Raw genomic sequence first — 26,832 nt, forward strand, 5'->3', positions numbered from 1 at the left:
GTATACCCAAATGATCTCTTTTGGTGCTCTCATCTTAAATCTCTATCACCACCTAATATATATATTAAATTATATATATATATATATATATATATATATATATATATATATATATATATATATATATATATATATATATGTATGTATGTACATATATATATATATATATATATATATATATATATATATATATATATATATATATATATATATATATAATTTTTTTAAACTTGATCAAAGACCTCAGCATGTTGATTGATAAAAGGGATACCAGCACCCAAGAAGCACAGTACAAATTTCTCTTTACAAATTTAGAAGCAGATGTTAATATTGAGACACAAAAATATATTTATGAACAATGTCACCTAAAGTATAGCATAAGGTTGAGTCTTATCATTTTACCTGGCAGAATTCCTATTTCACCCAGCTGTAGACAAGGGAGAGGACGATGACCGCAAGAATGACACAACACAATGTTATCATCATCTGTTTCTGTAGTGATGGATCATAGAAGTCAGTGCAGAAGACGGAGGAAACACAAGAATAAAAAGAAAGTTGTGGAAGTGACAACATAAAAAGAGAGGAAGGATGATAGAAAAAGAGATACCAGGTGGAGAATAGATAGAGGAGTGATTTTTGTATTACAGGGAGGCAGAACATGCAAAAGAACAAAACAAAAAACCAAAAAAAAACATCTTGTTAAAAGAAACAAATGCTTAATAGTAATTAGGTTGTGAAAAAATTCAGTTGTTGCTTCAAATTAAAGAAGGATGAAATGGCACAGATATGGTAAACCTGTAAGAGACTTTATTTCTCAGTTTACCCTGCGCGCTTCCTTCTGGAACTTGGCAGCCTTTTTGGTATCGGCCACTGCTCTCTCCACAAAGCCCACTGATTGATCCATGTTAGTCTCAATCCTGTCAATCATGCTTCCCTATACACACAAAATAATTAACCATGAAAAAAATGCAATCAGTAATTTATAGGAAAAAGTACACAGTTACATGAATGTGGTACTAAAGCTATCAAATCTGGTGAAAGTTTCATAACACAAAGATAATCATAATATGACATACCAAGTATTACTTTAAACTGTCTCTTTAAAACAATGATCTTGCTCCCAGGAAATGCAAAGGTGTTCTTGTCTGCTGCTCTTTCTGGGTACCTGATTCTCCACCAGCACTGCAATGTCCACAAACATGTCATGGAGCTCCTTAATGCTATTCTCCAGACGCATGATGTCTTTGTGCCTTGCTTCAATCTCACTCAAGGCCTGCTTGGAGATGCCTGAGGCCATAATCTACACAAATTCAAGGAAAGGTCATTTGAATTATCTAATAAAAATGAATGCGCAAAAATGAAAATGCAGCAATTAAAAAGTACCCTAACATAAAGATACTGTAACAAGAACACACACATAAACACGCACATGCACACCACACACACACACACACACACACACACACACACACACACACACACACACACACACACACACACCACACACACACCACACACATACACACACACACCCCTGCTGTGAAGACAGCAACATTCCCACCATCCAGCATCTCCTCCAACTCCTCATCAGTAGTGTTTTTACCCGCTGTGGGACACAACAGGAAAAGCTTTTATAAAATACTAGTCACTCAGTGCCCCTGACATTTTAGAGATATATATATTATACTGTGTATTGCACAACAATCCTTTGTGTTTTTACCCGATGTCTTCAGTTTAACCTACCACAGATGTTCTGGCTTTCATGTGTGTGTGACTCACTGATCTCTAGCTGTCTCTGGATACGACCTTTACTCTTCTCTCTGAACTCCACTTGAGCTTCATTGTACTTGGTCATGACATCCACAAATTTTCTTCCTAGGATGGCATGCTGGATGGGGTTGACAGAGTATGACAAATGTATGACAGGAAGATTGAATCAGTCAGTATGTGTTGGGCATTTGAGATTTGGGACAGGTGCTGGGGTACCTGAAATTTGGCACAGGTGCTGGGGTACCTGAGATTTGGGACAGGTGCTGGGTTACCTGAGTTTTGGGACAGGTGCTGGGGTACCTGAGTTTTGGGACAGGTGCTGGGGTACCTGAAATTTGGCACAGGTGCTAGGGTACCTGAGATTTGGGACAGGTGCTAGGGTACCTGAGATTTGGGACAGGTGCTGGGTTACCTGAGTTTTGGGACAGGTGCTGAGGTACCTGAGATTTGGGACAGGTGCTGGGGTACCTGAGTTTTGGGACAGGTGCTGGGGTACATAAAATTTGGCACAGGTGCTGGGTTACCTGAGATTTGGGACAGGTGCTAGGGTACCTGAGATTTGGGACAAGTGCTGGGGTACCTGAGACTTCTTTATCCGCATATCAGCCGAAAGTCTTTCCTCTGTGATTGATTCCAAGCTTTGCTCAATGCCTGATGAGAAAATCTAATGTGGGTTACAATGATGAAGCCAGTCTCTTGTACAAACACTTCTGAATTTCGCCTTAATGATAAATTTTTAAAACACTGACTACATCTTTCAACATAAGATATAAACTCCAGAAATTACATTAAGGTACACTAAGGTTTGCATGAGATTTAGAACTTTCGCATTTACTAAAGTGTCTTATACAAAACCATGGTAGAGAGTTCGGTTATAGAAACTCGCTTTTGAGTTTGTAGCGTGCATTGTTGGCTAATTTCTTGATCTCATTGGTGATGGCCTCTATGTCATCTTGTGTCTCTGAGAAATCGATAAAAAAGATGAGTGAGAAGGGGAAAGCACACAAGGTGAGATGGTAAATGCACTGAGTGTACATGCCCTTGATTTGAAATTTATGATAAAATTTCTGGAGTGAATGATATAGACAAGAAAAAAAAAGTACATGGAAATATGAAAAAGCAGAAAATAATAAAATAAATCCAAACCGAGTGTGACAAATAGATAGTGAGAGATGATAAGCGAGGCTTACTCTGATCTGAAGTAGGTGCAGAAAGGATGACAGAATACAAGTGTTTTATTTCAGTCACATTTGCATCAATCTTGTCAATACTGGTGCGGATCTCTTTAATCTGACAAAAGAACACACACACGTGCACACATACATAAATAATGATATATAATGTCCAAGGGAAAAGTCTATGTGAACATATTAACATACCTGAGCAAAAAACTCATCCATGAAATCTTTCTTTTCCACCGGGATCTCCACATCAAGAGTTTGATCGGTCTCCTGTTATAGGATACACAAGAATGTAAAAATCCAATACAAGCCTACCATGTAAGCCTACAGTGTTTTAAAGCAATCAAAGGCAATATCCTAAATGTGTGTGTGTGTGTGTGTGTGTGTGTGTGTGTGTGTGTGTGTGTGTGTGTGTGTGTGTTATAATGATATTCATCTTGAATGGAAAACACTGAAACCTATCAAAGAATATGTAATGTAAATAATGTAAAAGCAAAGCACTTCCTCCCTGTTTGACTCCCGCTGCGCTGTCTCCCTGTATGAGTTTTACTTAAAACAGGATGTGAGCGTTACAGATGCGTGACGTTTACATCACAACCGAATAACCTGATCCACGTGCACTTTCTCTATTTCTCTAGTCAGCTCGCGTGAAAACCGCACAACGCCTGCAGTCGTTTTGGCATTTTGCACACTGCAGGTACGTTTTAAAAAGTGTATTATTTCTCTTATGGTTCATCCATAGAGCATGTTTGAATAATTTGTCTTACTACAATTGAGTCGTTTCATTAGTTTAGATTAAAAAGACAGCGTCTGTGAATTAATGTATTTAGGATCCTGTAGTACAAGTATAAAATCCTTATACAAATATTTCAGTTTACCATCGTTATATACATCAGATCATAAACATTCTCTTTCCGACAGGTCCGTTCTCCTCACCTCTTTCAGCTGCGCCAGTCGGTCCTTCATCTTGTCGTACTGTGCTGATAGATCTTCTAGGTTCAAAACACTAGACTATAAATGAATCCAAAACGTCCTGACAGGAAACCCGAGCCTAAAGATTAATCACATATCCTGAATTTCCAAACTTCAGACTGATTTTTACAGGGCGTACTTTGTAGTATAGCACGCACTATGAATTTCACATAAAATGTCTAAGTAGTTTGCAATATTTTATTCATCGCTAAATAAGAAAAAAAATAACGTCTTCAGACTAGTAGTTTTCCTAAAGCTGTCCTCTCAGGACGGATTAGAGCAACAGTTGCGCGCTGGGTAGATAATCTCCCTCTATCTTGAGCCTTCTTCATCTGCGGCACACATTATGCCTCAAACTATTATCTTCCAACTATGATAATACAACTGAGGCCCGCGCAATAGTCTTTATTTAAACTTTTTTAATGTTACAAATTTGCCAACAAGTTCAACATCAGGACTAATCTAAATGAAATGAAATGAAATGAACGCAGTATTTAGTTCACGATTTAGTAATTAGCGATGTGACTGCATTTCTCGCAATAGCAATCAGATTCCAGTCTGCCAACCAGACGCATGTCTGCAAATGCATACAATTAAAATATTGTCATGATGCACTCCAGATACAAGACGCAAAACTGCTAAGTGTAAACATTGTCACAGTTATATTGTTCATTATAACCTGCATGACGTTATTAGATGGCTACAGACCAGGGTGAATGGTACACAGAAAACTAAAAAGGGCACAAGAAGTAAGAGACTATAGACTTCCTTTTGGTCAGAATCTTTAATTTATTTGTTACTTAAGGCGCACAAGTACTGAATCTTTGTCCAGCTCTCACAATGAAACATATGTCTTTTTATGTTTTTTATGTGAGAGCAATTATGTGAGTCCCAAAAATGGTGAAATCTCCATAGGGAAAACATATTTTACACATAATGGAGGGGAGAGATTGAAAGAAGAGACAGAAGAGAATTGGAGGAAATGTCAGCTGCTTTAAAGTGAGAAGCTCATGTTTCAGACAAGTTGTAATACATCCTTCATTTCAGCTCTGTGGGACTACTTGGCTGTGGTTAAACTGAATTAACTTCACATCTTTACATACATTAAAAGCAGGCTGAGTTCCTGCAGTGAAAACTGAAGCTTAAAGTGTTTGAGCCTATAAGAATCAGGTGTCATGTGACGTGTGGGTTTGTTCAGTATGCACATCTGTACAGTAAGGGTGATTACTGTCAGTCAAGATTCTCTCGGTTAGGTACTGAAGATCAGTACACAAGTTTAATTTTTAACAGATTTTACTACTGGGAAAAACAAACCAGCCAGCAGAGATTCCCAAAAGAATTGTAGAATTATGATTATGTTTATCTCTTAGCTCGAGTATTCTTAGTGATAAAGCACCCTACTATTATACAATCCTTTTGGGTCACTCAGCCCTGAATGACAATAAAAGATGAACAAAGAGAATGCCATTGGTTAAGTGAGTCAAACCGTGTGCGGTCAGTCAGTCATTGTGTGTGTATGTATATGTGAGAGAAAGAGAGGGCGGGTGGGGGATGACGATCTGTCTATCTGTAGAGGTAGTCAGCCTGAATATTGGCAGCAATCTCAGCCTCCCATTTATCTCCATTATTGAGCAGTTTCTCCTTGTTATAGAGCAGCTCCTCATGTGATTCTGTGCAGAACTCAAAGTTGGGTCCCTGAGAAAAAACAGACACAAGGGATGTAATGAAACGATGTTGTCATGCTATACAACAACTGCAAATGCAATCTCTTAAAACAATTCTTTTCTTAAAAGTACAACTTTTAAAATTTATATTCAGCATATTTTGCAAAATAGATGTGGACATAAATGTATTTCCACAATCCATATTTAAAACAAGTCTCTCAGCAAGACATTAGAAGCATTCACATAAATAAACAAAAATGAATTGATGAGTAATAGATACAAAAATCACCTCTACAATGGCATCCACGGGGCAAGCTTCTTGGCAGAAGCCACAATATATACATTTAGTCATATCAATGTCATAGCGTGTTGTTCGCCTGCTACCGTCAGCACGTGGCTCTGCCTCAATAGTGATGGCCTGAGGACAGAGAAAGCAGACTGTTTGCTATGTGTGTGTTTATATGTGCAGCATATGAGAAAGGCTAGGCAAAAAAATTATGTTCTAGTATTACAATGTTATTCTACTTGTACACAGGATGAGATGTACAAATATCCTATAGCAATACATAGGGCCATGTCCACTCATCAATCCAGCAACCATAACATTGAGAGCTCTTCTCTGTAGACATCATTTAGGTAACTCCCTTCATTGGCGTTTCAGAGAATTAAACAAACGACACCAGAAAGCTCATCAGTAAGGGATGGCACCCCAGCGTATAATATCGCCAAGTAATCCCCAATACTGCAGATCCATCCTGGCCTCCTCAGTGACTATAGCAACTGGTGCCATTAATGCCTGCTCAGTGCCACTAGATCCATTTGGATCCATCACATTACACAATGACATGACAACCTGTCCACAACTATTCTGTGCCCTCCTTATCCATACCACTGACTAGCCAAATCTAGCATTAACATTTTTAAATTGGAATGTCATAATGTATTAATTCGATAAAGATTAAACAACCAGAAACCCTAGCAGTTTATAAATTGCAGTGTGTGAAGAAAACGTCATTTGGTCTTTAATGTTTTTTAGAAACATTAAACAAACATTACATGTAGAATTAGACTTTTACCATTATGGTATTTACTACAAATGATTACCTCACACACCCCAAGTCAACCAACCCTTTCAAGTAACAGTCTAGTCTATCATAATCATCATCATCATGATTATTGCTTTAAAAATGAAAGAACACAAAAAAACAATGAGACAGCTGCGCTAGGAAGGGAAAGCATGCACTTTGTGTGTGTTTGGTAGATTTTCTCAATATTAGTTTTTGCAAGTAACCATCATAAAAGGACCATGATAACACACTGAAAAGTTGTGTTCACACTTCAGCAACAGAGTGAACTCTTCCAAATGCATACTATGTTCACAAGACATAATCAGTCACAGTGAAGCATTGCGGTCCACACTTAAATAAGTCAACCTAGCAAAAAAAGCTTACTGTTAGACAGGGGAAATTTTTTTTTGTGTTTTCTCCAATGTTATGTACAAAGCATGTCATGTTGTGGCTGTATAAGGAACATTTTTAACTAGATTTAGCTGTATTAGCTAGTTCTTTTAAATGGGTTAGGTTGGTTCTGTGATGTTAAGATGTATAATAAAGCTTGTGTAACCCAACCACAGAGTAGCTTTGTTTTATTTATACAAGACTTTTAATTTATATTCACACATATGCCCAGACAAATAGCTTCTTCCCTTATAGTTTTATGTCAGAAAACTGTACTACAGCACCCCCTCTACATCTACATATTTTATCTTAATATATTTTTCATATCAGTCTGCATCAGACTAGTGGGGAGGTGGGGTGTTTGGACAAGTATCACAAGGTCACCACCAATGTTAGATTTGGGATTCACACACATTCTATCAAACACAATACCAATAGGACCTAAGCTGCCGTAGTTTTAAATGTTTAGTTATTTTCATGAATGGCCATGAATGTTTGTCTTATGGGTTTTTTAGGGAATACAAGCTTTCATTGCCCACTTTATGTCAGCTATATAACAATTTGCACAATTGTTTAATTTAAATTTTTCAATTGTTAATTTTTTTAATTGTTTAATGTTATCTACTGTGGAATAAACCTGCTAAAATAGTTATTCTGGTTTAATTACACATTAAAATCAACCTGTTCCTATCAAGTTCTGAATGTGCTATTATTCAGTTACTGTACTGAAATTCTCTGTATTAAATCATGATTTACCATATTTCACAACATCTAACAACATTTTTTGTCCATTTGGTGCAGCACTAGTGGTCGGTGTGTACCTGGGCTGGGCAGATAGCCTCACATAGCTTGCAGGCGATGCAGCGCTCCTCTCCAGATGGGTAACGGCGCAGCACGTGTTCTCCACGGAAACGCGGAGACAGTGGGCCCTTCTCAAACGGGTAGTTAATGGTGGCAGGTTCACGAAAGAGATAGCTCATAGTCATTGCCAAACCTACAACATGTTAAAATTATATTATTTTCAAGAATGGAGTTATTTGCTTAAGGGAATAGGACATGACTTTAAAGCATTAGGTTATTGTAGATCTGTGATTGTGCCTTTGTATTAGAGGTAAGAGTTCAAAAGGTCAAAGAATATAACTGACCTCGGAATAACTCTGTCCAAAGTAGCGTCTGAGCAGCACGGTCTGTGATGGACTTCATATCGTTGGAAAGCTCCTGAGCATTTACATATTCTACAGAAAAATAGGTTATTATAAAAAGGGTGTTATTGTACAACACCAACATGGTATAATGCCAAATATAGAAAGCTACAATTATATTAAAACATGTAGTACTGGCATACTCACTGAATCCCTCTCTGTGCACAGATAAACTGAGAGGACGTGATAGATTAGGGCGGGCTATAAAGAAGCCTGTAGAAAAAGATCCAAATAACCCACTTTAAGATGACAGTATTAGTAGAATATCAGCAATATTTTAATTTATAAAGGCAAAAAAAACGTATGTATGCAAACTATTACTAAATACATATTTATAATAAATTCTGACCATGCAACCTAAAAGCATACCTGGCCGTGACACGGAGTAGAGGATACGTAATGCCGCAGACATCACGACTGGAATCGCACGCTGACGACGACAGGTTTAAACAATTAAATGACTATGTAAAATTCAAACAATGCGCCCTAAAAGTGAGAGTCTTTCTTTCTAGTTTTGTATACTGTTTGTGCTACCTGATCATGAAAATGAGCCACAATCAACGTTGCTTTGCAAGAGGCGATGGAGATCAAGTTATTGCTAGCTCGCCATGCTTCAAATTGATGGCTACCTTAGATTATAAAACTTTTTTCGGTAACGCATGACACTGAAAAATATTTTGCTAGGCGTTTAGCTAAACAAGAGTATGAATCTAAAGCGTTTCATATGTAAAGACATTAAATCATACCCAACAGCCATCGCTATCTAGCTATGAAAGTATTATGTTTGAAATGTAGGCATTATATGCGTGACATCGATATAGTCTGCGACAATGTCAAATCTTATATTTATAAATAGATAGATAGTTCTTGAGCAAGCTTCAAAACACTTACTTAGTACGTTATCTAGCTACGCGAACGCTACCAAAACACCCAGATACAGGCTCAAGGACTTTCAATGACTGCCATCGCTATCGTTTAAACTATAGCATCCTGTTTGTTACTTTGACCTCACAGCGAACATATCCTACAACACTTAACAGGCAACCACACATTAAAAAAGCAAGCGATAGCGAAATCCTAATTTATTTACCTTGCACTCAGCGAGTTGTCGCTATTTGGCTTTCTAAACCAGAACAGCGGAAGATTTAGGCAGCGCACGTTTTGGATGTCGGAAGTACAATATATGATCAAGTGGCCGAAATTAACTTCCGGGTTTGTTAAACGATAGAGACGTGAATTGAGCTAAACGACTTAAAACAAAACATTAGACGTTTTTCCACAACATAACCTGGATTTTCCTTACATTTAGGAAAGCAGAATTACATTATTGCATAATTATTACATTACAAACCTAATATAATCACTTTTATGTGTCCAAAATATTATTGGAGATCAACAACACTATGTATATAGGCAGAAACTGAACTGTATTAGCAAGTCATTGCTAATGACTGGCAGGGACGGTTATACAGGCCAATTGTAAATGCTGTACCATAAACCAATCGCAAACAAGTTATTTTTCATTAGCGTTAGCTGTTTGGTTGTCCGGCCTCTTTCTTTGTCCCCATAAACACTTCGGTTGTGTTGTGACTGGATCTGCAGCGTTTTTGAAGTTGTACGCGTTTTCTAAATTTGTAGAACGTTTCTGAAATGCAGCGTATGTTGTCATTTTGATGAATGTATTTTGTGTAGTTGCAGCGCGGTTGTTTTTTTTTTTCATTTTCGGCGCGATGGGTCTTCCAGTCCATTGCACTAGTGTCCACTGCGCAAAACCTGTTTTGTGTTGGAAAATATATATATTGAAACGTCTTCCTGTTCCAGCAACCCAAAGCACGTTCACAGATGGAGAAGAGGCGATGGAGATCGCTGACAACTCCATATTAAGAGACTAAAAAAAAAAAGAAAAAAAAAGATGAAATCAGCCATAAGTAATTTGTCACTTGAAGTTGCAACTGTACCAGCTGTACGATTTATGCAACTGGAGTCTATGGACGTGAATAGTTTTTTTTATTGTAACTTATAGGTCATAACATCTAACGTTTAACATAACATTTATGTTTGTACATATTTAATTTGCTCAGATCTTAAAAGGTGATCTTAAGGTTGGTGATCACTGCTTTAGTGGCATCTAGCCTCTGTCAAATAAATCAATCTAAATAAAAAGGTTTATACATGTATGTACTGTGCAGTATATACATACTATAGGCTATATGTGCCTAACTGTGTGTATGTCAAACAGTCTTAAAATCCTAAAAATAACACAAACACAGAGAGAGAGAGTAGATGCTGAGTAACAAGATCACAACTCATGCTTAATGAAGCAGTAGAAATTTAATTGAAGATAGGGATGATGTTTATGCCATCTCCATGACTGTGCGTAGTTTCATTAACTCCTCATGTTCAAGCTTCTTGCTGGTTTTCTCATTGTGGATTGTTTTTCCTGTCATAAAGTAAGTAATTTACAAATTCGTTAGTGTTTTTGTACAGCTGAGAAATACATTCACAAGTATACAGATGAATCTTGCTTGGAAAATCTTTTCTGTTCATCAGAAAACTCAGTAGTTCTAATAAGGATATTGCTGTCAAAAGTTATATGTAGCAGTGCACTACAAGTTACTGAAGTATAGTTCTTAAAATCAGATTATTTAAGTGATGACAGAAATTAGCATCTTTGTTCTCTAGTAAAACTACACAAAATTATGTTAACTAGAGCATATTGGAGTCTTTTTCTGGACTATGAGCGGTCAACATCTCATGAGTCTGGGATTGTTTTGATGCAGGATAAAAAAAGAGATTATATGGAATTGATCACAACCAAACAGTAGAAACTACAAACAAAACAAAAACAGAAAATTAAAATTGAGCTTTAAGTGTTACCTAATTGTATTGCTGTTCACTGGTGTTCTTTACCCGTGTTAGTGAATTCCACAACTAATATAACTGAATTGATGGAGGATCAAAGGGCCAGGGTGAAGAAGTCTGTACTCACGCTTGTTCTTAGTATTGAGATGGTGCTGGGTGTTCTGGGAAATGCCCTGGTTCTGATTGTTAAAATTGGGGTAAGAACAATGTTTATATTCAATAACCGCTGTATTACTGAAATATACATACTTCTATTTTAAGAGCAATCTCTGTCACTCATCTGCTGATGAAAAAAAACAACAACACAAAACAGCTGACTGTCCTTAGAATTCGTTCCATTCCTTAGAGTCACTTTGAGTTTCCACATTTTTATTTTACCCTTAAATGTGCATCTTTCTATGCTTATGATCTCATCAGTGGTTATGTATGAGTAATCTATTGTTCTTTGTATTTCCCTCGATCCACCAGTGTCGGAAGCAGTTTCAGTGTGTTTACTGGCTGCCGTTTGTCAGTCTCACTCTGTCTGATTTCTGCTGTGCGGTGCTGATTATAAGCAGTTCTTTGTTCGCTGTCTTGACTGGGGGTCAGAAGTCGCCGTGGTGTGAAGTTGTCAGCCTGTTCAAATTCACTTTTATCACATCCTCCATCGGAAGCGTAGGTGTGAAATAAAGCACTTTATTGTAGTGTGGGTATATACTACTGTACTGATCTAAGACCAGCTGTTGCCTAGATTCATGCTTGAGTTCTTCCCTTCAGCTGACTGATTAATTGCTTGTTTCTGTCTTGTTGAATGTCAGCAATTCTCACTGTCCAGCGGTTTGTGGGCTTAGCTTCCACTCAAAGACGCTTGTCTGTTGTCATGGTGATAGCATGTTTGGCTTCCTGGTTGATGGGAGCTACATTTGGGATGGTACCAGTCATCTATAATTGGGTGAGGTGAGATTCGGGAATTGTTTAAAGTACTCACCACAACGGATTAATATACAAATTTTTTTTAAATGACTGGAACGATCACTTAAAAATTATTATCCTAATTGTTAGGTATGATCCTGCAGAGATGCTGTGTGCTGTGTTCTGGGAGAGCGGTTATTCTGATATGCTGGCCTACATACTCTGTACCTTCTCCATCTCCTTCTTTCCCGCACTACTCCTCATCCTTATCTGCTCTTTCCTGACCTCTGTTGGCTACGGGAAGAACTGCACCAGGTATGGCATGAAACATTACACCAACTTCAGTTTGTATATGCTGATAATTTGGTATTTATGTACGATTTGTTTTTGTTTTTATTTTTTTTAATTTAAGATTATTTTCATTAATTAAAGATATTTCAAAATCAATTCAAGTACTGAATTTGCATACACAACTGTCCTGTGAGCTAGTGACCTTAGTTATCGAGATGCTGAGTGAAAACTCTTTCTTCAATTCATCCTTCACCCATCTGTAGCCAACTGGACCTGTCCTCTGTCACTCCTCTGCTGGTGGGATCCTATCTGCTCTGCTATACTCCTTTCACTGTGTCAGAGGTGAGGTGTCCCTGTCTTTAGTTGATAAAACAGTATTTTGGGTGTTTGTATTTGTGCGAACACAAATGAAGTGAAAAAAAATGAAATATTCCAATGATTGCACAAATATTATTTATTTTCAAGTCACGGTGTTTGTAGAAGCTGTCCTTGATAATGCAGTCCTTTTTTTCTGATGGCATTCTAGTATGTTCTGAAGATCTTTTATGGTGCATCTTTTTTAGGTTACAATTACACACTATAGCATATCTGTTGGAAAAACCAATCTCATTTCAATCTCATTTCTCACTGGTCAGTGTCTGGCCACAGGAACACTGCTACCAGGTATTTTAGTGTCTGACCATTCTTAACACATCAAAGACATTACAGTATTACTTGACATGGTAAAGACAGCACAACATTGTGGCTGGGGTTGTTACACATTATTGTCACTGTGGGGTTAAGAGTGGTCCACCTCCCAAAAATAGCCAGTCAGTAGCAATCCTGTGGTCAGAAAATTATGACTGACAAAGAGTTATGGGACAGGCTAACACAAACTGTGCATGACAACAGATTGGCTACAAGTGCTGGGAACAAGGTTGCGGACCGGATGTTGCATTCTCTTTAATAAATGAAGTCCTTGGCATGCATAATAACTGAACATCATAAAATAAATTATCACTGGGACTGAAAGGAAGAGGTTCACAGAAGGTTTTATGGCCATGTTTATCAATTGTATCGGCATTGTGCAATACAAGAAGTATCAGCACTATGGTTCAAAATAGATTTGTAGTAGAATTGTCTTCTATTTACTTTTTTAAAAAATGTTTCATTTCACCAATGTGAATTGCGCAACATTTGACATAAAATATAAGCATGCACAAATGTTTTCTGATTATGTCATTAGGAACATAATACGTTTCATTTTATTGACCAAAACAAGCATGTTGTTACTCAAATTATTACTGAATGAATGTTGTAATTACAGTGTGTACAGGAAACAATATTTTCAGGGCAGTTTAAAAAAGTGTTGGAGACAAAATCAGGAAGTGGTGAGGACATGCCCACATAATTATGCCTATGGTCAGAACACGCTGTCTTTGCCGGCTGTAAGTCTATTTAGAACAGGGTACATCATCGCAGCTGCTGCCATTTGTCTTAACCAGACAGAAGCCCACCTGATAGCCACTGATAAAAAATATAAACATTTTTAGCAGAAACAACCACGCCAAAGTTAATCTGTATATGTATTTTAGCTGTTTTTGCTTGGGAGGCTGGATCTGTCACCATCCCCTGACTGGCTCAGGACACTTTCATCGGTAATGGCCTATCTGGACTGCACCCTGAACCCAATCATCTACTGCACTAATCAAGGCTTTCGAGAGGCAGTACTTGCATTGCTGTGGGCCACCAGAAAGTCATGCTTACCTGACCCTGTACTGACTAGCATAAAAAAGATAGACATATAGTATTGACACAGAAAGGAAGCATTTAAGTGTCAAAACTGTAAATGTTATTGTGTGTCTGTGTATATCTTGTTGGCATTATAACAGCATATGGGAAAAAAAAACAAAAACCTTGGCTAATTACAATTTGTGTGAATTATCACAGCATTGTCAATTCCGTTATGCGGAACCAATGATAATGACGTTTCATACTATATACCTGTTTAAACACGTGTTATGTCGCCTTGTGCGCAATTTGCGTAAGGCGCGTAAGAAAACAAAAGCTGTAATGGAACTGTAGAATGTCACACACTTTGGACCAGAAGTGTCCAGTAAGATTTTGAAACACCCAGAATTGCGCTAGCGTATGGTCCAGAAGCTTCAAAATAACGAACCCACAGCAGGACAGTGCAGCCTGCGCAAAGTACCGTAGAGATACTGCGTCCCCGTGGCGTCGTTGCACCTCGGTACATTTCAGCAGGGCGAAAGTAATGTGGAAGCTAAGAGCTACCTCGAAACCTTGTTCATAAAAAAGCGCCAAAGCGTAACTGATTACTGAGCAGGCTTCTACTATTAATGCATAATTTGTGGACCATCCATTTGTTATAACGTGGCACCAAACTGGTACCCAAGCAAATATTGGTAGAGTGACCCACTGATCCAAAACAGAGGGTGCACGACGCAACGTGGCCAGGCGTATCCACTGAACAGGTCCGTAAGCAATTGCCATGAACGCAAAAACGTCTTTCATATAGCCAGCACAACGAGCGTCTCCGCCATCTGCCATGTGTCGACGCAGCCAGCAAATGCCCACAATAACGTAACCCACATTTATGAGGCAGTTAAACGGCATGGCCAAAAGTGCATGAAGTTGGTCGACCTTCTTCTCGGCGTAGGCATCGTAAGACATATCCACCGCAACTTTGTCGAAAAGGCCAGTGTTCGCAAAAGTAACGCAAAGTAAAAATGGTAGAATAACATGAACGGCCGCTGACATCATGAGACTGTACTTGAAGATACGAGGACTTTTTTAAAAATCGTGCTTTTGAAAACAACAAAAGTTGCTTAGAGTACCGTTAGTGCGGAGCAATTCATCGTAAAAAAAAAAAAAAATGCGCGCCTTTGCTGTCCTCTGTAATCGGAGGTGCGCTAGAATAACGTCAATTTAACTTCATGTGCACCTTTACAAAATAAAAGCAAAACATTCGCCTAGGCCGAACCTTCATGCAGATCATAGGATCAAAGTACAAGTAGAGACGATTATGGGGAGCCCGGCCACTTCCTGGTCCTCCGGTTACATAAAAAGATTAAACGCCAGAGGGCGCCCGCGAACGAGGCCTCAATAAATACGGAAGAATCGAGCTAAACTGCTAAAAACGAAAAAATAAAGGTTTTTCACCTCTCGTACAGGATATTCATTCAATTTTGGAAAATGTAAGTATGTATTACACTAAAAACAGTATGAGAAATGCAGCGTCCAGTTCCTTCTAGCGTCTGACTAACCAGGAAGACGTTACAGATTGGTCACTGCAACCGCTCTGGTACAACTGCTGCCGCCACAGAACCATTTATTTAAACTTCTGTATCAGTAGGTACTGATAATGCCACCTATTGTTTACTCTGGCATTAGGTACTGATAATGCCACCCATTTGTTGCTTCAATGAGAAACCATTGAAGCAACAATGCAACAATATCGTGAACCAGCCTAAGAAAATGGTGATCTGTCTGTCTGTGTGTGGCCTACTTCATTCCCAAATACAACTCCCAAGGAATCCCTCCACAAAGTCGCTTTCCAAAACTAAGCTTTTTCATTGTATATTCAAATCTAAACATTGAAGGACAAAAGAACAAATGTTTTGCCAGTGAATTATTTGTCATTTCACTTTGGTTTACGGTAAGGAAGAGAATTTTATCTAGACAGAAAACCAACAGGTCTGGGCAGTTTTTCAGAAACTAGGTGAAGTGCTAAAAAGCAGTGAATGACTGGAAAGCATAACAAGCATGAGAGGGCCTGAGATGGGAGGAGAAAACACCATGGACACAGGGTAAGAGAGAGGAAATAATCGGAATCAAAGGAGATCCTTCACAGCAGGAGGAACAGATAAGCAGAATGAGGAAACCGGATAACAACTGAAGCCACAACAGTAGAGGTAAGAAAATACACCCATAACAAACATAAAATAAAAAGAATTCAAATATTTAGATATACACAGTGTTTACAATTCTTAATTTTTCTGCGCAAAGATTAGGGGTATAAAAGTACTGGGGAAACTATTTATAATACATTCTTTTTTTTAAAAAAAAAAATCAGATTATACAGAGTTCTAAATGCTTATCATGCTTAGGGAATAAACAAAAAGTTCCTGCAGTATTGGATTTAATTGTGTGCTCTAAGACGTGATGCATGTTAAGGCAGGAGAGATATCTGTATTGAGATCCGATTATTTAGCAATAGTTTTGTCTTAAATCACTAATTGCATTAGCAAAAGCTAAGAAGATTAGCTGACCTCTTTGTGACCTCTCGTTCAGATGGCTGAGGAAGGGCAGGCACCTAACGGCATCTCTTTGATTCAGTCCATGCTGAACAGACTGAAGGTTAATGAGAGGGTCCAGCGTTCAGCCCTACACATATCTCTGCACAACAGCCTCTCAAAGGACATGGATGAGAGTGAGTGTGAATTAATTCAGCAGCCAGGCAACTTAGAGTGTTTGTCAGCAGAGCAAGATCATTCAGAGATCTCAGTCAGTCCTGATCATTCAGAGATCGTATTGAGAAATGACACTGAGGATCCATCATATTTTAAACTGGGAACAGACAAGAGCCAACAGTCCACACCACCTCTGATCATATTTTCCAAGTGGGAGAGAAGAAAGCAAGGTGTACAGTCCAGTGTGAGTTCCCCTATGTGTGGAAATGTCAGACAGGAACCAGCTCCAGAGGTGGGAACCTCACAAGATGAATCACATTATAATACCCCTAAGGGCAGTTCTGTTCAGCAACAACACGGCCCATTAATCCACAGCTTAAAAGACTCCTTATCACCGACCTCGGTCTCTAGTATTATCAAAGGTACTACAGTGTCAAAGGAACATGAGTTGAAGCTTGGACCCAAACCTTTCCCCCCTCCCAAACCACCCCGACCCAATTTAAAATCGAAAGGGTGCAACCTTAACTTTGCATGGAAAGAGACAGATGAGGTTGAGGAACTGTTAAATAAGGACAGTCACATGGCCAAAAAAGATTTGGATGGTAGTGTTTTTTTTGAGACCCATGAAAACACAACCAGCAAGTCAACACAATCTGTTTCAGATGCAGAGAACAGTAGGATAGATGGATCACTCTCAGAGCAGCCCAGGAAGTCAAATATGTATTTTAGGCAAGCACAAGCAACTCCAGAACAAGAAGCTGCACTATTAGCCATGGACTATAACAGTACAAGCTCCAAAATGCAAAAACAGGTGAGGATTGAAAACGGTGCGGATGAAAAAACTAATGGCAAAGTTGAAAGATAAAAACAGTTCAGAGCAGAGCGGTAGCTTGAGCAACCACAATGATAGTTACGAGACACAGTCCGTAAGTCACTTATCTTACTCAGCACTTATCGAAAAACTTTCAAACAGAGCTGTATGTTCTGATTTAACTTCCAATCAAATAAAATCCGTTAATTAATCAGATGACTGATACACTGACCAGGTTACTGATACACTGATCAGGTTACTGATGCACTGATCAGGATACTGATACATTGACCAGGTTACGTCTGAGGAGGAAACGGAGCCACCAGCTAACCCACCACCAGAGCCACAGCATAGCCCACTGCCCTCTCCTAAAGAGGAGAGTCCCACTACAGTGCAAGTCAGCTTCCAAAGGCAAGTATTCAAAAAGCGTATATTTTCTTATTTATATTTAGCTGGGCCTCCATTGTCATAAAAGCATAGACAAAGGCGTTTCCTGTGTAACTCATGTCATGCGCGCAGCTCTTCCAGCTTACAACATTTCTGGTTCAGTTACATTCTAACATTCTTCATTCATTAAATAACAAAGGCAAAATGACATTGCGTGGTGAGGCTTGAACGTCAGTATTAACTGCTCAATAATTACTAATGTTGCATTATGTTACTAAATGTTGTTAAACGTTATTTTCTTGTAACATTTTAAAATTCCAGTGTCTTTGTATGAGAATGCAGAGTCTCACAGCATAATAATGTCAACAGTGTAATACACATGATTTGAAGTTTGTGGTCACTTAACATTCTTTTGTTTATGTTTGCTAAACTATATCCTGAAACATTCTAACATTTGTAAATATCTCTGTCAGGAACCTCAAAGAGTGTCTCAAACTCACCTGTGAATGAGTTTATTTTTACAGTAACTTTAGCTCCAGCCCAGTTTTCATCAGGTCAATGGCACATTTCTATGTAATGACCCTGACCTAAATCCACTGTTAATCCTTTTAATTACTTTATAACTACAACCTGTTCAGCCATTAATCGTTGCCAGAGATGGAGGATGAATTCCTGCTTTGAATCTTTTATTTTTAACTTCTTCGAAATCATATCTCAAAATAATTTTCCTTACTATTGTTGCATTTGGCTTTGCTTTTCTGTGACAGTATCTGCTGTAAAAAGGACTATGCAGACTTCAAAAAGGACTATGCAGTATTTAAAACAGGTTTAAATGTAATATGGTCTTCTTAATGGCTCTTTTAAATAGGAAACTGTGCTAAACTGTTGGTATAAACAGGCAGCACTGTTGAAACTATAGTTGAAGTTATACTGAAACCTGACAGAAAGTAAATTCTTATATTTTACATTGCTAAAACAGGACGTTCACACTTCAAGATTTTACACTGACCCTTGAGCCCATCAATTTATTGGAGGAGGTCCTTATAGGAGAAGAATGGTCAAGATTCCTTCCTGTCAAAAGTGGCCCACCCCAAGGAGAAGCCAACAACCAATCACAAATGGAGAAAACCATAAACGTATTGGAAGAGGCCCTTATAGGAGAAAACTGTGCAAGCTTTCTGCCAGTCAAAGACAGGCCAATAGTAATAGAGAATGACTACTCACAAAGAGTGAATACTAGTCACTTCAGTAAAGATAGCCAATCTCAGAACTTAGTCATAACGCAAGACAAATCAACAGACAAAGAACAGTCAGTCAGCAGTCAGTCAGAAAAAGGTCAGGTAAGTACTGATGATAGTCACTTGGATAGAGTCAGCCAGGAAAAACACAGACAGAGAGAAAAAGATTAATGTTTTTTTGCTTTTCCCAAGGTACTAATAATAAATAGTGGAATAAAACATAAGAAACCTGAAGTGCCAGAAAATGAACACCTTATGGATGATCATGAATATGCGGTTGTGGATGTGTTAATACAGCCTAATAGTAAACAAAACAAGCGAAATTCAAAGGATTTTTTACAGCTTGACTTGTCTGCAGTCAAGGTGAGGAAAACTGCTGATCTATGAATATCCCAGATTATCCCAGATGTGTTAGTGATAATTACTTATAATATGGCCCAAATTGTTCCATTGTAAGACATGCTTATGCAAGATTTACAAATACATTTAATTTCCACTCAATAACATGAAATTAATTGTATGAAAATTAATTAAATATGGTAGTGTTATTACTGCATTCTCCTTTCCCAAAGTCAAGGGGAGTATTGGACAATTCTGCATTAAAGAGTCGAATCTACTTGAGCAAAAAGAGGAAGCATCGACCACCAAAACTGAGAAGAAAAGGTGAGAACAACAGGTCACCTCATACCTAGAGGTTTGCAATGACATGAGGGGAAAAAACACTAGTGACAGAAAAGCTATTGAAATGTAATATCTTAGTGAAATTCTCTGTTTCTTATAATATTACAGGAAAGGCAGAAGCAGCACAAAATTTCAAAACCATAGACAGTTTGAGTGACTCTACAACCTCATCCCCACTTGAGTTTACGCGGACATCTGCGGTCTTTGCCTCCTCTATATTTTACAGTTTGCCACATTCCTCATTGTTCCCTGACTCAGAGGTCTCCCTAACACCTGCCCTCGGTGATAAGGTGGTCAATCAGATCAAACTTTTGTGAATACACTACTGACAAAACTAGAAGCTTTTGAAAGATAATTTATTATTATACACCTGCACAAGACATGCAAAATTTGGCTAAAATGTACTGACCTTTTCACATTTTTTTTGTTTTGGAATTTTCTTAGACAGTGACTGTTAACATGTTTGAAAAGCTCCCTATATAAGTGATACTACACCCATACAGAAATTCCTATTCATAATCATTGTGACCCCTGTCACTCACTTTGATGGCTGTATTAATCAATTCTTTTCATCTTGCCTCTGCAGCAAAAGGCAAAAGAGAGAGGCAGGAAAGCAAAGATTTGGAATCTGAAAGCCTAATTCAGTTCTGGAGAACGTCACAAAAACATGGACACTGGTGATTTGCATAGGATCTGGAGGAGAATTCAGACATTCAAACAGAGAATTACAGATATAAATACCCCCCCCCCCCATCATATTTACATTAGAATAAGTGATTAAGTGCAACAGTTACAACACATGTTCAGGATATGCCTTATAAGATCAAGATATAGTAATACTTAATAAAATAAATAACTTAATTATATGCTGGTATAAATTAAACAAAAAATATATACCAGTGCAGTCAGTTTCTCATTTGGCTTTCTTACCATTTCTATTTATGTGACATGCTTTCCCAATGTTCCTGAGCCCTCTATAGCTTACATATTGTACTATATAATGGCTATGCTCTTATGAGTGTTGGTACTCCTACTTCTACATTGTTACATACAGCAGATGTAATGTAGCTGAACAAAGATAGTAGTTGTCTTGATTTCTCCAAATTTTTCCTGACAAAGAAAATAAAGCAATTCCAGAAAACTCAACAGTCATTACTAGCTTTCTTTTTTTCCTTTAACAGTCTCGTGTTTGACTCAAACAAAACATCTCTCGGCAAATACAAAAAACAATTACGGTCAATTTCCATGTATACTTTTTTTTTTTACCTAATACTGCTATTTAAATTAAGTGTGACTAAAGTAAGATTCATTATCAGTATTTCATGAATGGGCATTTTAATGTATATATTAAACTAGTTAATTTTTTAATTGTTTATAAACAGTCTCACTTTAGATCAAACATTTTAAATTTGTACTAATAAGCAAACATCTTGAATACTTATCTGGAAAATGGGTTGTGTTAAAATTGTGTTAACATGAACATCCCAATAATTTCTGCTCACACTACTGATATAATAGGTTAGGTTGGGTGGTGTGAGTGGCGTCTCCCTCCAAAGCTGAAATGAAACCTACACCAGTACGCGACTAAAGCTAATCATTACGGAGTATACTTTGTTTTTCTATTGCTACAGGTTTAAAACTGGCCATGCAAATACTTCAGCTAATACAGACATACTTCAATATCATGAGCTCAGAATCTGACATTTTTGAAGGGCATCCGACTCATTGTGTACCTTGTGATACTGCTTAAACATTAAATCATTCCAGTGCTGTTGTTAACTGTACTGGCCAATGGAAAAGGCCCCAGAGTCATTAGAGAACTTCTCTTCTGGTCTGATTGATAGCTGGCTGTGATCTCTGGTCCGGTACATCCCACTGATATAGGAGGCTGACGTTTCAATATGTGTATCTGACACCTGTTGGGCAGGGAAAGAGCTGCGGATCATTTTTCTCAGAAAAAACAATTCTAAGAGATTTGCCGATGAGGTATACCTCTTCAAATTTCTTTGCCTTGTATTGGTCAGCTCCTTTCAGGAAATTTAGAAGAATTATATCGCAAAGAACTGCCCCCTATAAACAATATTCATTCAAAATGGAGTTTATACAAGTGCCATTTACTACTACAAGTCAAATAATATACATCAAATGTTAGTAGCCAAAATCAATATAAACCAGTAACTGGTTTAGTGGGCTGCTCAAAAAAAAAAGTGAAAGCCATTCAGCCATCCACCCAATCACTCATCCACCCACTCATCTACCCATTTACTCATCCACCCAATCACTCATACACCCAGCCATCCACCCAATCACTCATCCACCCAATCACTCATCCACCCATTTACTCATTCACCCAATCACTCATCCAACCATTCACTCATCCACCCAATCACTCATCCAGCCAATCACCCATCCACCCAGCCATCCATCCACCCAATCACTCATCCACCCATTTACTCATCCACCCAATCACTCATCCACCCATTTACTCATCCACCAAGCCATCCACCCATTTACTCATCCACCCAATCACTCATCCACCTAATCACTCATCCACCCAGCCATCCACCCATTATCCATGTATTCACTCATCCACCCAGCCATCAGCTTATTTACACTGAGATATCATCTATCAGAAATTGAATCTCTTCTGAAATAGAGTTAAACTGGTGGTAATAGATGGTCATAATGCCATGCTTACCACACCCACAGAAGTGAAGGCAGCTACCATGTTGATCAAAGTCGGGATCATATTAAATTTCCCTGCCTGCAAAGATGGCAGAAGGTGGGGTGAGCAGTAGTGTGTACTTAACACATGCACAGACTCACACACGCACACAGTATATTCTCTCTCACATAGACGTTAATTATGGTACAATGTGCTTGTTTATTGGTAACTCACATCTCCGTTGACCATCACATCAAACCTAATGGCATATGCCTTGAGCAGAGTGCGGTACTCCGTCCCGTTCTCCATCTTAAAGTACTTTGCAAACCTGAAAACAATTACAGCATATGGACCTGTAACAATGTACAGCTTGTGATAATTAAATAAAAAAACTAAGGTGCATTTCATGGATGTGAATGGTTGAAAGTGAAAGCTCAAAGGTAAGAGGAAAAAGGCAAGTACCTGAAGTTGTACCCTCGTGACACATTGTTTTTTTCAGACACTGCATCCAGACGAGTAAAGGAGTAAGCAGGCTTACACTGATCCTCCGATCTGTCTAGATCGCACAGCCAGGCTATCTTTATACCAATTACCCCACCCTGAGAGAGAGACAGTTCTAACTGCAGCCGCATGTAAGCAGTGTAGAAATATCTGTGCTACACACGAAGCAAAGAGACCAGGGGAGAGAATGAGGGATCACTTTTTCAGCCAGCGTGGTGAAGCTCTGGTGTGCCATCTGAACCACATCCCCCACTCTGAATATGGGACAATAGGAATTTTTTTCAAAGTCAAAATGACACTTATTTATGTAGGTACTGTTGATGGTGGTCAAGAAGTTTCCTCTATGTTAGCAAGAAAGAGAGAGAGAGAGATTTAGGAGACAGAGAATATGTTTAGAAGTTAATGTATAGGCACATTATTTCAATAGCTTACAATGAATACAAGATAAAATGCTAAAACTAACTACAACAATGATAATATGAATGTAAATGTCTGACTGAAGAGAATGATTGTTCTAGTGGTGCTAAATGTTCGCGGTCTCACTTTGTGAAGTTGAAACGAGGAAAACGAATGCTGTTTTTGATAAATATGGTGAAATTTTCCACCTCCATCATGGGTTTTCTGGGACAGAAAAATATCTATTTATAATGAGCATATTATTTCTTCAACCCATTAATTTGTCCCCCAGCACAACTAAACAATTGAAATTATATACCACAATTATATGCCAGTAATTAGAAAAAAACATTTTAATTACATTTTCATCTAAAATATAAATGTGCACAAGATATCTATAAAATATTATAAAATATCTATAAACTCTTTTATTCACCCTCCCAGCCATCCACCCATTCACTCATCCACCCAGCCATCCACCCATTCACTCATCCACCCACTATCCATGTACTCACTCATCCACCCAGCCATCCACCCATTCACTCATCCACCCACTATCCATGTACTTACTCATCCACCCAGCCATGCACCCATTCACTCATCCACCCACTATCCATGTACTCACTCATCCACCCAGCCATCCACCCATTCACTCATCCACCCACTATCCATGTACTCACTCATCCACACAGCCATCCACCCATTCACTCATCCACCCACTATCCATGTACTCACTCATCCACACAGCCATCCACCCATTCACTCATCCACCCACTATCCATGTACTCACTCATCCACCCAGCCATGCACCCATTCACTCATCCACACAGCCATCCACCCATTCACTCATCCACCCACTATCCATGTACTCACTCATCCACCCAGCCATCCACCCATTCACTCATCCACCCACTATCCATGTACTCACTCATCCACCCAGCCATCCACCCATTCACTCATCCACCCACTATCCATGTACTCACTCATCCACCCAGCCATGCACCCATTTTCTCATTAACCCACCCATCTGCCTACTCACATTGGGATATCATCTATCTCTGCAGGGCACCATCCTCTGATCTCACATGTTTTTAAAGTATTGTTGAAGTTCACACACTTTCCCGTCAACAAACCTAACAGAAATGCATGCATGTGTGTGAATGCATGCACATAAACATAAACACACACACACACACACACACACACACACACACACACACACACACACACACACACACACACACACACACACACACACACACACATGGCTATTACCTTTAAGTTCATATTAGAAAAGATAGTTTCAGTGACTTAGTAAGCAACCAAATATTCTTAACAAAGGACTCATTTTTTAATCAGATTGGTTGTGTAGAGAGAGGAGAGAGGGCATCTCACCGTTTGAACCTGGCTTTGACATTAATTCTGTGCAGTTATTATCATGTTCACATTTAAACTTTGTCTCACTCTGAAAGACAAAGCATATAGGCATAGACACAAAATGCAAAATTCCAGTGTGTCCAGATAATAAACTATATATGCGTGCTTTTGGGGACAGAGGGACGTGTCCCCTCCGATAAGTCCTGCTCACACTACTCATATAATGTGTTAGGTTGAGTGGTGTGAGTGGTGTCCCCCCAAAGTTGAAATGAAACATACGCCACTAATAAACTGTACTTCTTATGTTGTTTAATAACCTTAAAATGTTAAAGTTAGTGGTTACACATCAATTAGATGAAAGAATTGTAATTATAAAGTACTGGGTGACTGACCTCAGGACACAAGGCCTGCACTTGTTTCTCTGTGGTAATAAGTTTAGTGATGATACAGAACACTGAGGCCCCCTGGTGGACAAGCATACACATACATGTGAATATACAGCATGTTTGCACACATTTAAAACTTGTAGATGTACAAATTCAGTGGATTAGCTTGATTATACCAAGTGAATTACTAGCATAGTTTTTTACTTGTGTAGGAGTGACATAATCAGCTACATCCATGGTCTTGTTATGGTGTTCTCCAAATCCTTTCACTTTAGTCATTACTGATGATTCTATAGCAGTGTCTCTCTCTTGGTAGGCCTTTTCATACAAAAACACCCAACTGTAGAAGAGAGAAGAGAGTGAGTAAGGCGTTAATGTGAGTAAGTAAACATTTAATAAGGGTACCAGCTTCTGTATGTATGCTGTACAGCCACTTTAATTTTAACAGAAACTAAACTAGTTCAACTAATATTAGAATAATTTCTATATACAGATTTTCTCTAACAAATCTACTTTGATATAGCAATTATATTTGCATATGCAATTAAAGTATGCACAGAAACAGATGATACAACGATACACAATGATACAATGTCACTCTTCTTGATTACACACACACATTCGTATAAATGCATGTATCTTACCCAATAAAGTAAGAGATTATGAGCAGCTGAACTACACGGTTTATGATGCCAATGGTCCAGCTCTTCACCACCACAGACTTGGTCGTCTCATAAGTGAAGAAATCCATTATACAGCTCCACATCTTTCACATGCAGCACTAGCGACTATAAAAAAGCACTACTAATTTAGACCACTTTGTGTGTATGTTTTCCTATTGTCTTAAAGGCTGAAAAGAGGACTTGAATTACTGTAAATCCAAATGATGAAGATTGTAACAAAGGAACATAAAATTCTCATACAAAAAACTGTTCTCCTGTCAGTTTCCTTTGACAGATGAACCAAGGCACAAAATGAGCAACGTCTGTGTGTGGTGGTCCTCTCACTCACTCACAGACCCTCCCACACTCTGGTACTTTCTATTTTCTCCATATTCTCCTCCTCTTTTCTCTCTCTCTCACACACACACACACACACACACACACACACACACATACACTCACAGACACACATTAACACACACACACACCCACAAAATGCCATACATGATGCTAATCTTTAACATGGCCATAAGAAAGGCCATTACAAGGACTCTGTCTCTCTCAGACAAATGTAATGCTGAGTGCTGGACTTCTGATTAGATTCTCTTGAAACATGCACTCAAGAAGAGGGCGAGAGAGAGAGAGAGATGGAGTGGGACAGAATGAGATGTAAAGCTAATGAAAGAGTGAGGGGGAGGATGAGGGGAGAAAATGGACTTGACTCAATACAAATTGATGAATAAGACTGCAGCAAATGTGATAAAGGGCAAAGTGGTTTGGGTTATAGCTAAAAAATAGGTAGAAAAGGAAGATGATGAGTAAGATGAGTGAGTAATGAGAGAAGTTATAGACAGGATAGGCTCATAGGCTCATAATAGTCAGAAGTAAGATTCTGAACCGTCATTATGTATAAGTGGAGCAAACAATGGATTATATGGGTAAATAATACAAGACCCAGAAATTAATTAGTCACAGAAGCACCACATGTACAGAAAGATGAAACAAGTGGAAAGAAAGAGTGGGTGA

General features: G+C 38.5%; 6 protein-coding genes across 9 annotated transcripts; 2 read left to right on the forward strand and 4 right to left on the reverse strand.

Moving 5' to 3' along the window:
- Nucleotides 1-414: 414 nt before the first annotated feature.
- On the reverse strand, nucleotides 415-3,939 carry zgc:165520 (uncharacterized protein LOC571872 homolog). Its single transcript, XM_027000498.2, has 10 exons — nucleotides 3,888-3,939; nucleotides 3,150-3,221; nucleotides 2,961-3,060; nucleotides 2,657-2,731; nucleotides 2,351-2,421; nucleotides 1,780-1,888; nucleotides 1,533-1,606; nucleotides 1,166-1,300; nucleotides 824-934; nucleotides 415-492 (listed from the first exon to the last, which is right to left on the reverse strand). Exons 1-10 carry the CDS (start codon nucleotides 3,915-3,917, stop codon nucleotides 415-417), a joined length of 855 nt encoding a protein of 284 aa, XP_026856299.2. The 5' UTR covers nucleotides 3,918-3,939.
- Nucleotides 3,940-4,688: 749 nt separating this feature from the next.
- On the reverse strand, nucleotides 4,689-9,443 carry ndufs8a (NADH:ubiquinone oxidoreductase core subunit S8a). Its single transcript, XM_027000502.2, has 7 exons — nucleotides 9,337-9,443; nucleotides 8,616-8,676; nucleotides 8,394-8,459; nucleotides 8,190-8,279; nucleotides 7,866-8,038; nucleotides 5,877-6,005; nucleotides 4,689-5,618 (listed from the first exon to the last, which is right to left on the reverse strand). The coding sequence occupies exons 2-7, from the start codon at nucleotides 8,656-8,658 to the stop codon at nucleotides 5,487-5,489; spliced, it is 633 nt and encodes a 210-aa protein (XP_026856303.2). The 5' UTR covers nucleotides 8,659-8,676; nucleotides 9,337-9,443; the 3' UTR covers nucleotides 4,689-5,486.
- A 1,751-nt stretch (nucleotides 9,444-11,194) lies between these two features.
- Nucleotides 11,195-14,100, forward strand: si:dkey-9i23.8 (beta-1 adrenergic receptor). Its single transcript, XM_027000437.1, has 6 exons — nucleotides 11,195-11,305; nucleotides 11,577-11,766; nucleotides 11,906-12,044; nucleotides 12,150-12,314; nucleotides 12,554-12,632; nucleotides 13,865-14,100. The coding sequence occupies exons 1-6, from the start codon at nucleotides 11,195-11,197 to the stop codon at nucleotides 14,075-14,077; spliced, it is 897 nt and encodes a 298-aa protein (XP_026856238.1). The 3' UTR covers nucleotides 14,078-14,100.
- On the reverse strand, nucleotides 14,094-15,332 carry tmem187 (transmembrane protein 187). Its single transcript, XM_027000496.2, has one exon. It carries the CDS (start codon nucleotides 15,051-15,053, stop codon nucleotides 14,289-14,291), a length of 765 nt encoding a protein of 254 aa, XP_026856297.2. The 5' UTR covers nucleotides 15,054-15,332; the 3' UTR covers nucleotides 14,094-14,288.
- A 59-nt stretch (nucleotides 15,333-15,391) lies between these two features.
- Nucleotides 15,392-20,565, forward strand: si:dkey-9i23.6. Of its 4 annotated transcripts, XM_035531564.1 has the most exons (10): nucleotides 15,392-15,487; nucleotides 15,997-16,204; nucleotides 16,584-16,722; nucleotides 17,365-17,513; nucleotides 17,809-17,924; nucleotides 18,880-19,240; nucleotides 19,331-19,501; nucleotides 19,711-19,801; nucleotides 19,928-20,109; nucleotides 20,406-20,565. In XM_035531564.1, exons 3-10 carry the CDS (start codon nucleotides 16,584-16,586, stop codon nucleotides 20,457-20,459), a joined length of 1,263 nt encoding a protein of 420 aa, XP_035387457.1. In that variant the 5' UTR covers nucleotides 15,392-15,487; nucleotides 15,997-16,204; the 3' UTR covers nucleotides 20,460-20,565. The 4 variants fall into 4 exon arrangements, with proteins under 4 accessions (XP_035387457.1, XP_026856288.2, XP_035387458.1 ...); XM_027000487.2 differs by having other exon boundaries at nucleotides 15,392-16,204; XM_035531565.1 differs by having other exon boundaries at nucleotides 15,392-16,204; nucleotides 20,046-20,109; nucleotides 20,406-20,423.
- Nucleotides 20,566-21,594: 1,029 nt separating this feature from the next.
- Nucleotides 21,595-25,910, reverse strand: p2rx3b (purinergic receptor P2X, ligand-gated ion channel, 3b). Its single transcript, XM_027000490.2, has 12 exons — nucleotides 25,789-25,910; nucleotides 25,349-25,484; nucleotides 25,151-25,222; nucleotides 24,777-24,846; nucleotides 24,421-24,514; nucleotides 23,529-23,606; nucleotides 23,185-23,326; nucleotides 22,947-23,083; nucleotides 22,719-22,812; nucleotides 22,518-22,583; nucleotides 21,812-21,889; nucleotides 21,595-21,735 (listed from the first exon to the last, which is right to left on the reverse strand). Exons 1-12 carry the CDS (start codon nucleotides 25,908-25,910, stop codon nucleotides 21,595-21,597), a joined length of 1,230 nt encoding a protein of 409 aa, XP_026856291.1.
- Between the last annotated feature and the right edge of the window lie 922 nt (nucleotides 25,911-26,832).

The sequence above is a fragment of the Electrophorus electricus genome, chromosome 11 (assembly GCF_013358815.1).
Source record: "Electrophorus electricus isolate fEleEle1 chromosome 11, fEleEle1.pri, whole genome shotgun sequence".
Taxonomy (NCBI): Eukaryota; Metazoa; Chordata; class Actinopteri; order Gymnotiformes; family Gymnotidae; genus Electrophorus; species Electrophorus electricus.

Excerpts from the sequence above, each read along its gene's own strand:
- zgc:165520 (XM_027000498.2), bottom strand. The coding sequence starts at position 3,917 with ATGAAGGACCGACTGGCGCAGCTGAAAGAG. Across the intron at positions 2,732-2,960 it reads TGCACCTACTTCAGATCAGA|AGACACAAGATGACATAGAG; the intron begins GTAAGCCTCGCT and ends TCGATTTCTCAG. Across the intron at positions 935-1,165 it reads CAGTGCTGGTGGAGAATCAG|GGAAGCATGATTGACAGGAT; the intron begins GTACCCAGAAAG and ends TTGTGTGTATAG.
- ndufs8a (XM_027000502.2), bottom strand. The coding sequence starts at position 8,658 with ATGTCTGCGGCATTACGTATCCTCTACTCCGTGTCACGGCCAG. Across the intron at positions 8,039-8,189 it reads TTGGACAGAGTTATTCCGAG|GTTTGGCAATGACTATGAGC; the intron begins GTCAGTTATATT and ends AACATGTTGTAG. Across the intron at positions 6,006-7,865 it reads AGGCTATCTGCCCAGCCCAG|GCCATCACTATTGAGGCAGA; the intron begins GTACACACCGAC and ends CTCTGTCCTCAG.
- si:dkey-9i23.8 (XM_027000437.1), top strand. The coding sequence starts at position 11,195 with ATGGAGGATCAAAGGGCCAGGGTGAAGAAGTCTGTACTCACGCTTGTT. Across the intron at positions 11,306-11,576 it reads TTCTGATTGTTAAAATTGGG|TGTCGGAAGCAGTTTCAGTG; the intron begins GTAAGAACAATG and ends TCGATCCACCAG. Across the intron at positions 12,045-12,149 it reads GTCATCTATAATTGGGTGAG|GTATGATCCTGCAGAGATGC; the intron begins GTGAGATTCGGG and ends CCTAATTGTTAG.
- tmem187 (XM_027000496.2), bottom strand. The coding sequence starts at position 15,053 with ATGATGTCAGCGGCCGTTCATGTTATTCTACCATTTTTACTTTGCGTT.
- si:dkey-9i23.6 (XM_027000487.2), top strand. The coding sequence starts at position 16,584 with ATGGCTGAGGAAGGGCAGGCACCTAACGGCATCTCTTTGATTCAGTCC. Across the intron at positions 17,514-17,808 it reads GCTCCAAAATGCAAAAACAG|GTTACGTCTGAGGAGGAAAC; the intron begins GTGAGGATTGAA and ends TACATTGACCAG. Across the intron at positions 20,110-20,405 it reads CACCTGCCCTCGGTGATAAG|CAAAAGGCAAAAGAGAGAGG; the intron begins GTGGTCAATCAG and ends TTGCCTCTGCAG.
- p2rx3b (XM_027000490.2), bottom strand. The coding sequence starts at position 25,910 with ATGTGGAGCTGTATAATGGATTTCTTCACTTATGAGACGACCAAGTCT. Across the intron at positions 23,084-23,184 it reads TCACCACGCTGGCTGAAAAA|GGTGGGGTAATTGGTATAAA; the intron begins GTGATCCCTCAT and ends TCTCTCTCTCAG. Across the intron at positions 22,813-22,946 it reads TCACGAGGGTACAACTTCAG|GTTTGCAAAGTACTTTAAGA; the intron begins GTACTTGCCTTT and ends AATTGTTTTCAG.